The sequence below is a fragment of the Arvicanthis niloticus genome, chromosome 16 (assembly GCF_011762505.2).
Source record: "Arvicanthis niloticus isolate mArvNil1 chromosome 16, mArvNil1.pat.X, whole genome shotgun sequence".
Classification (NCBI taxonomy): Eukaryota; Metazoa; Chordata; class Mammalia; order Rodentia; family Muridae; genus Arvicanthis; species Arvicanthis niloticus.
Genome location: NC_047673.1, coordinates 55,611,333 through 55,625,146, shown reverse-complemented (window position 1 = coordinate 55,625,146; position 13,814 = coordinate 55,611,333). Strand labels below are relative to the sequence as shown.

General features: G+C 38.3%; 1 protein-coding gene across 15 annotated transcripts in view; it reads right to left on the bottom strand.

The window, feature by feature from the left end:
- Positions 1-13,814, bottom strand: part of Marchf1 (membrane associated ring-CH-type finger 1) — a 737,296-nt gene that overhangs the window by 31,748 nt on the left and 691,734 nt on the right. For all 15 annotated transcript variants that reach the window (XM_034520273.2, XM_034520272.2, XM_076914208.1 and 12 more), the window contains one exon: positions 8,218-8,398. In XM_034520273.2, coding sequence (XP_034376164.1) covers positions 8,218-8,398 — 181 coding nt within the window. The remainder of the gene's footprint in view (positions 1-8,217; positions 8,399-13,814) is intronic.

Sequence of the window (13,814 nt, the reverse complement as noted above, 5' to 3'; positions counted from 1 at the left end):
CAGAATGCAAATTCTCTGAAGTCAGAAAATTTGCATCTCATTCATTCCTGAAATCTTAGGGTCTGCAAATGGCACACAAAAGATTCTAAGTAAACGCTTGCTGCTTGATGAAACTGAACTATGGGATCTTAACTGGGTATTCCAAGGACATCTTACTGTGTTCCTTTAGATGACAATGACAGCCAGTGTCATCTTACATAGGAGCACAGCCTAGCTCACAGACTTCAGTTTTTCAAGTCATTTGTCCCATGAAGAAGACCCAAATTTAAAACTTAACTGCAAAGCTACTTATGAAAACACTATTTTTTTCAGCTACAACTTCATATTGAAGTAACCCTATATTTATACCAATTCCAGCCATCTTCTGTCTTCTCTCTCTCTCTCTCTCTCTCTCTCTCTCTCTCTCTCTCTCTCTCTCTCTCTTCCTCCCACAAGTAGCCTGCCAAGACCTTAAATCTTCTCAGGTTATCTTCTCAATGCCAACTAGAAAATGGCTCCCATCCCATTCAGCCTCATTATTGAGAGTCAGGGTCCCATTATACATGCTTCTCAGTTACACAACAGCTGTCAAGAAGCACTTGAGCTGGCTCTGCCTTGGCCTTTAACCATCAGCATACAATTTAGCAGAAAAGGAATGGACTCTGGACTAGAGCTGATTTTCTGTAGGAGTCTGTTCCTGCTTAACTGTCCACAGACACATTCTCTCTCCTCTGTATTTTTCTCTTTCATTCCTTTTAAAATTTCTTCCCTCTTTCCTTCTCTCCCTTTCCTATCTTCAGTTTTTCTAGTCAAATTTTTCATCTTTCTTTTTTCAATGCTGGGAAGGTTCTTGCTTTTCTCACCTGATTTATCCTGCAGAGCATCATAGAAACATTAAAGATTAATGACAACCAATCAAAAGGCAAAATTTTGGAGCCTAGATTCAATGGATACATTTACAAATGCTCACATGTTCAAGGTTTAGTGAACATCATAGAAGAAGGGGTGAGACGATTCTAAGAGAAAGAGGACTGGGGATGCTGTGACTTTGTCTCCAGGTAAAATCAAAAGTTAGACATGTAAGTTCTTACCAACATGACCACCCAAGCAGGAGCCGAACATACCTGACTCCAGTGAACATGTTCATCTGGATGGGAAAAGTCCATGGGGCCTCAGACCTATGCAAAGAACTACAGGGAACTGAGTAAAACTGAGAGCAGGAGAAATGGCCCTCCTTAGGGAGAAGTATACCAATTGTTTGTCCAGGACCAAATGGGCAGCCCTGAAAATGTACATATAAATAACATTATATAGGCTCAACTGTATTTAGGAATATATATGTATACACACACACACACACACACACACACACACACACACACACACACAGAGAGAGAGAGAGAGAGAGAGAGAGAGAGAGAGAGGGAGAGAGAGAGAATTAATAAAAAAGAGTCTATAGATTTGAAGGAGAGGGGGTATATGGGAGGGTGTAGAAGGGAAAAAGGGAAGGAAGAAATGGTATGATTAAAACACAGTTTCAAAACTGACAAACAAAAATAGTAACCTAGTGTGCAGGCTATCGATTTATATCAGAGTCCCTCCTTGCTCAGCATTTTGTCTTACACTATTTGATGTACTGTGGGCACATCTATGTATCTGTTCGTTCTTGTTCTTCTTATGTAGGATACATTCCTTTTTTTTTTTTTTCAAGTAAGCGAATTCCTCACTTTTCATCGCATAAATTTTAACTTGGAAGAAACTTTAAAGACAGGCTTATTCTATTTTCTCCTTTCACACTTGGAGAAACTGAGGTAAGGTAAGTCAAATGGCTTAAGTATTAGAAGCAGAATAAGCAGCTGGTATTTTGAATCCTGGACTCAGTGTCTTACTTTCTTTTTCCTGTGACTTTACTGGGAACTGAACATAGTTCCTAGTTTCACACATTCTAGGCAAGTCTTCCGCTCTGGGCTTATATACGCAACCCATGTTTCCCTTTTTGAGACAGTGACTTACTAAGTTGTCGAAACAGGTCTTGAACTTTTGATATTCTTGCTTCAGTCATTTGAGTAGCTGGTGCTGCTGATCCATCCCTGCCACCAGGCCTGGCTTCTGTTATGGTTTGAGCTAGTTCTTCTTAACTAGAGCTAGCCCTTTATTTAAAAGCATTTATCATCCCTTTGGCGTTAAATGGTGGGAGAGAATCCCTGCTTTAAAGAGGTCTTCATAATGGAAGCACTTTGTACTGCAAGTAATTATGTTCTGTGTTTCGTGTTTCCATGCATAGGAACCTCTGGTAGAAAAAAACAGTACCATGCCTCTGCAGGTCCCTCATTTCTCCACGAGTGAGAAGAAGCAAGAATCCTAGGAGTGTATTCTTTACTATCTCTCTGCCTCCTGCCTTTTTATTTCTATACCTTTGAAAATCTACTATTCTAACAATATTATGGAAAAAATAAAGTCTACTATTCTATATCTTTCACAAGGTTAGGCTATACTCTGTCTGTGGCTGCTTTGTCCAACTAACTTAGGGTAAATACTCCTGTATACGGTAACAAGCTTGGAAAGATTAGGCTACAGGTGGAATATCTGTGTGAAAGGGTAGAGATAAGGAATTAGTAGATGGTACCCTTTGCAGAAAAATAGGAAATAGTGATGAGACTGGCTTGTGAGAGAATAACTACCTACTGAAATGGTAAGTTTAGTCACTTGTTTTAATGTTTTTGTATTAGCATACTGATAGGTGTACAGTGGGGTTTGAACTCATCAATTAAAGTGTTGTTCTTGGGATGGTTGTGGATGCTAATAACTATACTTTTAATATCATAATCATAAGTTTGAGGTTAGCCTAGGCTACATAGCAAGACCCCATCTCAAAGAATCAAGGACTAGAATTTGTAGTTTCATGGTAGGTCACCATGTCTAGTATTTACAAGGCCCCAGATTTGACCCATCTAATTGTATAAATAAGTAAGTAAATAAATAAATAAATAAATAGGTTTTCTCTAGTCTGAAAAGAAAATTGATTAGATTTAAAATATTTGCTTTAAAAACACACTGATACCTAATCACTTACATATTAAAGAATCAGTCAAAATTTTGACATTAAGATTTAATATTAGAATAACATATTAAGGAAAATATCCCTACAGCTCTGAGATAAATCTTTAATTAGAGTAGGGGTTCTCAACCTGTGGGTCATGACCTCTTTATGAGATGGAATGGTTCTTTCACAGGGTTCACAAAAGGTCATTGGAAAACACAGATGTTTACATTGCAATTCACAACAATAACAAAATTACAGTTCTGCAGTAGCAAAAAACAATTTTATGGTTAGGGGTCACTACTATATGAGGACCTGATTAAAGGGGGTCACAGCATTAGGAAGGTTGAGAACCAACTAAATTAGAGGAAGATTTAAATATAAAAGCTATTTAAAATGCAATAAAAAACCCTGACACCTTAGGAAAATCTTTATTTGCACCCGTGTGTGTGAGTTTGTGTGTGTGTGTGTGTGTGTGTGTGTGTGCATGCCCATACACATTCTGATTGGATTTCCTTATGCTTCTGTGTGATCATTGGGATACCCAGTCTCTCACTGAAACCAAGGTCTAGGTTTCAAAGTAAAAACTAGAAGATACATTGTATAAGAGAATCTCTGTTTTCAAGCCTTTGGTCTTTGTTGAAATAACAAATGATCTTAATGGTAAATAGAGTTAAGTGACTGCTTTCATATCAAGAATAATAACAGACAGTTTTCTGTTTATTATTATTTTTTAATAATAGGTGACAGCTTTCCTAGAAAGTGATTAGTAATCTCCAGATATTAGTTTCCAAAGGGAAAAAAACAGAGTTAAATCAATATACAGATTCATTCAGTAGTAAAGAACTGAATAATTGTTCAATAGTTATTTAATTAATGGCTATTTATTAAAAATAGTTTGTGAAAATCTGTATAAAGTCCTTTTAATAATCTCAGTTCTCTCCCCTTAGTGTCTTGGGTGTCCAGTTAAGAGACACCATCTAGATTAGTATGAAGAACAAAAGAGAAAAATACAGCCACTTTGTTACCTGGTTATAGTTGTTCTTTTATATTCCTTTAACTAAGATGGCTTCACAAGGTGATGTTGTGACAGTCATCTTGCTTTAAACTCCATACACCAATTTCCTCGGCAGTACATTATACTCTCCCGTCCTTTCTCATCCTTCTCTATCTACTTGGATGGTGAGGGGGTTGTTTTGTCTTGCTTATTACTAAACCTTCTTGTTACGGTAGATTCTTAGATTATGCAGACATAGTTTACTGGTAGTGTGAGTTCAGATCTGCCTAGAGGGAGGAGTAGATGTGTATGGAAATTTCATAAATAAAAAACAATTTATTGATCAGAAAGCAATATTTCTATTTTAAGCAAACTGTTCTGCAGTACTGATTCTAGATGACTAGTGTTTCATTTAAAGACACAAAACCCATGTGACGTGACTAACCCCAGGTATCTAACAGAATAAGCCACAACACACCTGTGCTTTCCATCTCACGCTCACTTCACAGAAGGCATGTTGATCATGTCATTGACTCACACTGAAATATTATTTCAACTGAAATATCAATTGTAGTTATTGTGGTACTTGTATGTTTAGGCAATACAACTAATGAAAAACACCCAGTTTAATGAGACACTTAATGCTTCTATCAAGTTGAAATATTAAAATAATATGTTTGTGTTTAGTAGGTTGTTCATTGTGGCCTGTCTAAGGCAGTCAAATGCTGGACCCAATTTCTAGGAAAGGAAAAGTGGGAAAGGAAGGAGAGTAGTGTTTGACACCATCATCAGTAGACAGTGAGCAATTCATTGTGTAAAACATATCTGACACTGGGACAGTGTGAGCTGGAACAGTGTTCTGAGCCCCTTATATGTCCTCTCAGGTTCATATAGTGATGTCTGTAGCCAAGTACAAGTATACAGAAGTATATAGGGAAAGTTCTGTCTGTGCTTTGTACCAGGACAGAGATAGATGTTCATGGTCTGCAGCCTTGTATGTTCGTGAAGAAATGGAATAGCAAATCTCACAATCTGAGCTTAATTGACAAGAGAACAGCCCAGAGGCAATACAGCTTCTTCTGATGGGGGCTTTCTTATCCTGTGATTTCAAGACCTTTGAGTAAAACTGAGAACTCAGAAGAATGGACAAAGGACCTCCACAAACCCCAGAATGAGGTCCTAATGTCCATGTACACAAAACACTTGCCGTTATAAAAGAATGATGCAGAAGGCCAGCAGAACTGAAGACAGCCTTTGGTAAAGCCAGAAGTGTAGCTCCCTTGGCTCTGTCATTGTTTAAATCAGAAAGGAGCTATGTGCAATTCTGGCTAAGGTTATCTGAGATATAGAGAAATGGTGTTAGTTGCTGGCAGCAAGGAGGAAGGAACACAAGGCAAACTGATGGGCTTGGAAACCACCTTGTAAAAGACTGGAGAAAACAGAGTCAAGACAACATAAATCTTTTGAATTACTACATTCAATATTGGGCTGGAAAATAATTACTCTGCTTACAATGATGCAACTGAGTTTCTGGGAAAAGGATACTAGGTAAAGTGTTTTGTCCAGGCTTAAGGAGAAAGATTCTCGAAAAGTTTGTAGTAAGGACAATCAATGATACTGATATCTGTAAAGATGATTAAGCCCCAAGCCCCATCTGGTCCTTTCTTTTAAGATGTCATTTCATCTAACCACACTCTCCCACCTCTGCTGATGGTAGATATCCAGAATCATTAGTTAAATTAATTGTTTCATGTGCTTGGTATTTAGAATGATGTAAAATGTAATGGAATTACTTAGTGGCAAGCAATTAATGGAATGTACTTCAAATATATTCTTACCAGAAGTTATAACTAGCATTCTTTATGGACACTTAAAGACTACCAAAAGAATACTGTTGCTGAATTTCAGTACCATCAGAAGAAACCATCTAGAACAGGTTAAAATGCTTTCATATGTTGTTTCAAATCAGTCCACAGTCTAAAATGATGTTGAAGATACTGCCTTTTATACACCTTTTAAAAGGAAGGAGAATTTAAAATGAGAATTTTAAATTAAAGGAATGAGAATTTAAAATGTTTTCCATTGTCCTGGAAGAATGATAAGATATACCAATTCCTCATGTTTAGGAGTTCTGCCTTACATTGGGATTGGATATTCATATCCTCCTTCCAGGCCACAGCTGTGCAAATAGAGGTGCTGTATTTAGGGACCTCAAGATCCAGGTGTATGTTGGGGGGCAGGTAAGTAAGAAATGCAGAAACTTGAAAGAAAATTGCAGCAGCAACACACCATTCCCTTATGAGCCCCACTTTTGTGGTCCATAGGAATGTGGTTTCAGTCAATCCAGGTACTATGGTATCCAAACCAATTTTAATGTGTGAAATTGTACAAGAAATGATCACATAGTTAAATGTTGATGGCTAATTTTCAAGTTTAATGGCTTAAATAAAACACATCTGTGGGCTTCTGAAGAGTCTCATCTATGTTAGATGTAAACACTCCCTGAATATATAACTCTACCAAATATGTAGGATGTTTAAATAGTGTCCTTTGCCAATACTTATGGTCAAAAGAATTTTTTTAAAGAAATTATACTAGTCCATTAATAAACAGGTTCCTCAAGTTTCAACAACACATTCGCTGTGATGAATATAAGCAGCTGTATCTTCTTCTGGTTACAAATAGATTAGTTGTAAATTATTGATGATGAAATAGCAGGAAAGGATTGAAGTTGTATTTATGAAGTTACTCTATGCATGCTAGGATTGGTTTTCAGTTCTTCCTCTGTATCATGTTTAATATGTTACACACTCTCAAGTAGAGAAAAGAAAGGGGACAAGGAAGGATGCAGATGCTCTGACACAGCTTGTAATTAGTTCCTTGAGGGACAAGAAGATAAACTCAAAGAGTCAAAGCACATCATTTAGCTCTGCCAGTTCAGTGTCTGCTTAGCATATAAAGCACAGAGCGGAGTACCCATCATGTTCTACCTTGGCAATGATTGTCCCTTGGCTGAGAACCAGAAAGTCACCTTTTGGCATTCAAGTTACCCCAAAGATAAATAAAAAAAAAAAAAAAAACAATGCATTTCTCCAAAGGTAATTTGTACATAGTTTTGAAATCTGTAAATCATTTAAAGATGACAAAAATCCATGTATTACAAAAATAGGGCATGTTACTCTTCATCCTCATAATTTACAGAATGAATGAAGACTTACAGTGGCTACATGGCTTGCCTCCCATTAGGCACCTTGTGGAATAGTCGTGTTTATGTTCATCTCTTCTCATTTGGGAGCTCATCATGTTTATTTCCATGCATTGCTCTTTCTATCTGCTTTAGCTCTGCATTTCATTTAAATGGAAAAGTAGCTCTGGGCTCATTCATTATTTAAATTGCAGTACTCTCACTCCTGTTCGATATTGAGGTATCTATATACATAGATATGTTTTATATAGATGTAAGGCTGCAGTTAGGGAGCTAAAAGATGAATAAGTTAAATGTTAAACCCCAGGGCTGGAGAATGAATTATCTGCAGCACATTGCCCTTGCAGATGTCCTTAACAAGTGGTGTGTTGGAGACTCTGAAATGTTAACTTTATACTTGGCTCAGAGTCTTACAATCATGTTTTAGAAAAGAATTAACATAGATGAAGGATTTCGAGATAAATTTCATGTTTCATTTGCAATATGATGAACAATATAGAAAATAGTGGCTTTTATTTGTAACTCCTTTCAATGATATGTAAAACATCAGACCAAACATTAAAAGAAGTTAAACATAAACTAGGCCCATCATACAGAATAGATTGTTTTCTTATTCCGCAGTAGTCAACTTTCTAAAAGTTAGGTGAGTTCTTGCTATTTAATAGATCCTATTGTTTAGCTATAGGTACTAACCTGAAAAGAAGACCCTTTTCATGGTTCTTATCAATTCAATTACGTTGAATAATAAATATATTATATTTATTAATATGTATTTCTCTATGTATCTTTGTACATGTACACCTTTAAAGAAATCTTGGGAAGATGGCATATAAACCAGAACTCACACAATGCCAAATAAAACAAACTGATTTACCTCCAAAGATATGGCTGTATTTTAGCTATTGAGTCCTTTACAGGACAAGCATCCTCTATGAACTATGTTTGAAAGCAAGCCTGCTTTACAAGTTCCCTCGTTCACCCCTAGTCTGCCCCTACCTTTCGAAGGGGCTTGAGCTTGGTCTCCATTATGAAGTCATACTTGCAGAGCTCACAGCATCGTGTGTCTGAGCTCTTGATCCACTGGTGGAGACAGGACTGGTGGACAAAGCGCAAGGTTCCTGTGCAGCGACAGGGTGTGATGAGTGGGCTCTCCTCATCTCCTTCGCAGTGACAGATCCTGGGGAAAGATGTGGCAGAAAACATGAGTTCTCCCAGAGTGTATGACATACCACATGAGGTCTGCCTTAGCATCAGGCTGTATTAGAAACTTTAACCTTCAGTCTAGAGTTCATCATCTTTTCACTCCAACTTTAATGGTAGACCCAAACTTCTGATCAATATCCATTCACTTTCATATGATAGTTATTCTTGGACTCAAGTCATATGATAAGGCATTAGACAGATGTAAACCAGAACCCATTTATTTTTTTCTGACAGTGAAGCCAATTTAAAGAGCAATCTATTGAGCTTAGTCTATTTAAAAGGTTACTGTCTATGGTGTTTCACATATAAAGGTCATGACTTAGAAGTATCCCCCCCAAAATGTATGGTGGAACACACTTTAAGCTCAGTGTGAGGGAGGCAGAGGCAGAGAGGCAGAGAGGCAGAGAGGCAGAGAGGCAGAGAGGCAGAGAGGCAGAGAGGCAGAGAGGCAGAGAGGCAGAGAGGCAGAGAGGCAGAGAGGCAGAGAGGCAGAGAGGCAGAGAGGCAGAGAGGCAGAGAGGCAGAGAGGCAGAGAGGCAGAGAGGCAGAGAGGCAGAGAGGCAGAGAGGCAGAGAGGCAGAGAGGCAGAGAGGCAGAGAGGCAGAGAGGCAGAGAGGCAGAGAGGCAGAGAGGCACAGAGAGAGAGAGGCAGAGAGAGGCAGAGAGGGGCAGAGAGGGACAGAGAGAGGCAGAGGTCAGAGAGAGGCCGAGAGGGGCCGAGAGGGGCCGAGAGAGGCCGAGAGAGGTAGAGGCAGAGAGGCAGAGAGGCAGAGAGGCAGAGAGGCAGAGAGGGGCAGAGAAGCAGAGAGAGGCAGAGAGAGGCAGAGAGAGGCAGAGAGAGGCAGAGAGAGGCAGAGAGAGGCAGAGAGAGGCAGAGAGAGGCAGAGAGAGGCAGAGAGAGGCAGAGAGAGGCAGAGAGAGGCAGAGAGAGGCAGAGAGAGGCAGAGAGAGGCAGAGAGAGGCGGAGAGGCGGAGAGGCGGAGAGGGGCAGAGAAGCAGAGGGCAGAGAGAGGCAGAGAGAGGCCGAGAGGCCGAGAGGCGGAGAGGCGGAGAGGTGGAGGCGGAGGCAGAGGGACAGAGAGGCAGAGGCAGAAGAAGGGATCACTCCAAGTTTAAGAGCAGCCTGGTCTGTAAAGTAGGTCCTGGACAGCCAGAAACAAATAGTAAGGTATTGTCTTAAATAAGTAAGTAAGTAAGTAAATAAATAAATAAGTTAAATAAATCCCCAAAACATGTTTAAAATAATTTTATAGTTTGATAACTTCACCATGTTATTTTGTTGCCAGAATTACAGAGTCAGATTGCACAATTTACAAGTATGAGATATTCCTACTATGGAAGAATTTTGAAAAGCTTTAAAGTGAAATCACATTATAACGTTAATATTGAAAGTCTATCCTGAGTATATCACCAATTTCCTAGGAGAATGCACATCGATTAGGTCACAGCGAACTGTCAATTGTTATCATTGTATAACAGTCACAAAAATTTCTGGTCCCATAAAATTTTAGTTCAGTAAATCCTACTGTTTGAAAATGTTGACCTTTCTGTCTATAAATTCAGAGTTCCAGTAGTTTCTGGATTCAAGTGAATTTTGGTTACATAGATTTATGGCCCATAAATTTGTTGATATTCTTACTTTCATAATTTAGAGTTTTCTCCTTGAATGAGACAAACTGTTCACAATTTTATCTAGTTAATTAAAAGCTTAGCCCTTGGATAAAGGGATGGCTTACTGGAGAAAGCACTTGCCCTGTGAGTGTTGGTCCCTCAGCTACAATTCCCAGGACCCATGTAGTGCTGGGTATGGTGGTGAGTTTCTAACCCCAGCTAGGGCAAAATGGGAGGCAGACAAAGGTACGTCCTTGGAGGCTTGTGGGACAGCTGTGGTTAACAGCTAAGGAATCCTGTGTCAAACAAGGTGAAGATGATGGCTCACACCTGAGGTCCTCTGACCTTCACATGCATTCTACACAAATGTTCCTGAACTCACATACATGTATATGCATGCATATACATGGACCTGCATCATATGCACACATGGAAGAGAAAAATTCTTAGACCTTCAAAAATCCAATAATTTAACCAACTGTTGAGAGTCGTTAACAAACATCAGTAGAAATATTATTGCTTTATGCATATTCAAAATGTAAGCACCAAATATAATATTTTAAACCCTTTTAAACCTGCATAATTACACAGAGACAGGCTGGAAAAACACATAAATTAGTTTCTGTTAGTTCCTTACAGCTGTACACACTCTTCTCCGGAAGCAGGAATTTTGAAGATTGGATTAAGACTTTACTCTTAATATGTCTTGTCTCCCTTGAAGACTACAAGAAGTGAGGTGGTTGCTCTCACAGCTAGTGCAGGAAGTTAGAGGAATTGAAACCCCATGGCCTACCAATCTTAAAAAAAATGTATAACAGAGTACATGTGTATTCTGTACTTATTGCTTAAGTAAAAACATAGCCAAAGAGCACTGACTTCTGTACCTTGAGGTGGAAGTTGTTGCATGAGAACAAGTTCACAGACAGTGACTCCCTTTTCTAGCTGATTTAGGAAGTTACAGCTCATCTGTATATCTTGTATAAAAAGCCAAGATAATGAAGGAAAAAAAATCTGCTTGGCCATTTTTAAGGCCAATTCCTATAACATCTCCTTTATCCACACCTAGGGCACAGAAACTGAGCTTGTCATTATTTGCACCAAACTGATGTCAACACAGCATCACAGCACAGGGTGCTGGTGTTGGTTGGATAGCTAAATACACCATCCTATCAAAGTGGTAAGTTTATCAGGGTTGACCATCTGATACTGGACAACCAAATGGTGTGATTTTTTTTTTCCCCTGGGAAGAACCACCTCTTCTGGGTCCAATCTCTATCAGTTGCCAGTAGTTCTTTGTGTAGAGTTGAGGCCTCATGGGATTTTCTCCATCCGGTTTGTCAAGTGTACTATTGTAGTCTTGAACTCAACATGTTATATTTAAGAATATATCTGTATGTGAAAATATATTAATACATACAATAACAATGAAAAAAGAGGCTATGAATTTGAAGGATAGAGGAGGGGTGTATGCAAAGTTTGGAAGGAAGAAAGGGAAATGAAGAAATATGATTAAATTTCAATTTTAACACTAATAACAATAATAAAACAAAACAAAGAAAACAAAGGAAACAAAGTTTTCATTTGCACAGAATTTAATTATAATTTTATTTTTATTGCCACTGAAGAAGGAGAATTAGAAATCACAGAGAATAATAGGTGATACTCTCTCATCCTTCAAATTAGTTTTTTAAAATTAGGCTGCAAAGTAAGGGACTTCATTAAGATGATTTTATGCGTTCACCTTTCCTGTTGCTCCTCCCCGGCTCCTTCTCCCCACGTCCCACTCCTCTTCCCACTGGTCCCTTTTCTCCTACAGTGCTTCCCTTCTGCTTTCCTGTCACACATGCTCTGTCATCCTTTCCCCCCTTTCCTTTAAGATTTTTTCTGCTCTCATGTCCCCCTTCTAGTTTCATGATATATACTCTTTCATATATAGAACACTCACACATTTTCAATGAAGATCAAGCTGTAGGATTCATCTGTCAGAAAGCATGTGATATTTCCCATTTTGATTTTTAGCATTTTTTTTTTGCTCAAAAATAAGTATTAGTTTCATCCATTTTCTTTACAAACCCTATGATTTAATGTTTTTATGGACGCAAAACATGCCCTTGTGCATATGTACCATATTTTCTTTATTATTTCAACTATTGGTGGGCATTTAGACTGGTTCCATTCCTTATCTATTATGGATACAGCAGTGATAAACACAGATGTGCAAGATGTGTTCGATGTAGGGTCTTTTGGAATATGTTCAGGAGTGGTACAGCTGGGGAATGTGCTGGTTCTAATTTTAGTTCTCTGAGTACTCTTCATACTGATCTCCACAGTGAAGACATAAATTTAACTTCTACCAGCAGTGAAGAGAGTTGCTCCTCTCACCCCACCACAAGCATACTAGTATTGCTTGTACCCTTGACAGTAGTAATTCTGATTAAGATAAGATCCCATAAGTGATGAGAATGGAGACCACGTCTTCTCCAACAGCAACAAGCACTCTTATGGCTGAGCCACCTCCTCAACCCCCAAGGGACACGCTCTGTCATATTTTCAATGTCAAGTTTTTGAGAAAAAGTTTGCAGTCCCCTCCCTTAAAGTGTTCATGGGTTTTCAGTGTTAAGGCCAGTGTATGACAGCAGTGGTACAGCATGTTCTACAAAGAAATCACCCTAATCCTTTTCTTCTTTAACAAAAAAAAATTCAGGGAAAGATTGAACACAGAAGTAAAAAAGAAAATCACAATGCAGATGCAATCATACTTGGTGTGGCATTACACCTCACTGCTTCTGTAGACAAAGGGTCTTACTTGAAAAAGAGAATTTAGGAGCTTATGCCATGTGATAATTCCTTACTGAAAAGGAAAACTGTGTCAAATACTCTACAGCTGCCAAAAGAATCACAGGCCCTGACTCTTCCTGACCTGAAAAAGGAAATTTATTCATAAGTAGCTTTAAACAAAGACCTAGCTGATTACTGCGCTCAATCTGACCTTGCCAGCTTACTGATTATGGTCCAACTTCCTGTCTTAAAATGTCTTCCTTTTTAGAAAAATCTTGTTAAAACCTTTTCCTGAAGCAAACTGGCAATAGCCTTTTCTCATAAAATTAAAGTTATTTCCCACAGGGAAAATCAAAAGCTTGATTCGTTTTCCTTTCCACTTTATACAATGTACATTTGCATGATTTTAGTGTTTTGAAATTTTTCTAAATTATCCAGCTCAGGTTGTACCCCAAGAGTATTCTTAAGCTAAGCTTAGATTGTTCTGAATAAATTCAAGAACAAAATATCAACTTTGAACCTCTAATAAAAATAAAAAAATAATGTGATAGTGCCATTAAGGAAATAATTAAACAGCTTTAAAATTGAAGTGCCTCACATCATTGCTACATTATGGATGAAAACATGTCAAAAAAACACAAATAGGTTTTCCCTACAGAATGATTGTGTAAAAAAATGATTTTAATGCTATAATAAAATTATAGTGTAAATTATTCGTGATGTGAGGCATTTTTATCTGGTGGGAACTTGAGGCTTAGGGATTCAGTGAGTCTTTGAAGCTGTTCTTGATTCACGTTGATATCTGACATTCAGAGACAAGAACAAGCAGATTCCCTTGGCATGTTAGCATCTTCAGTATCTGCCTCCCATACAGTCAGTGCATGTTGATTTTCTTTTTATATGTAAGACTTGAATCAATGGATAATTCCTCATAACCTTACACATACATACAAAAGACACCAATGGTGTGGGGCAAATTGCATTTGAATTATTCTCTGACC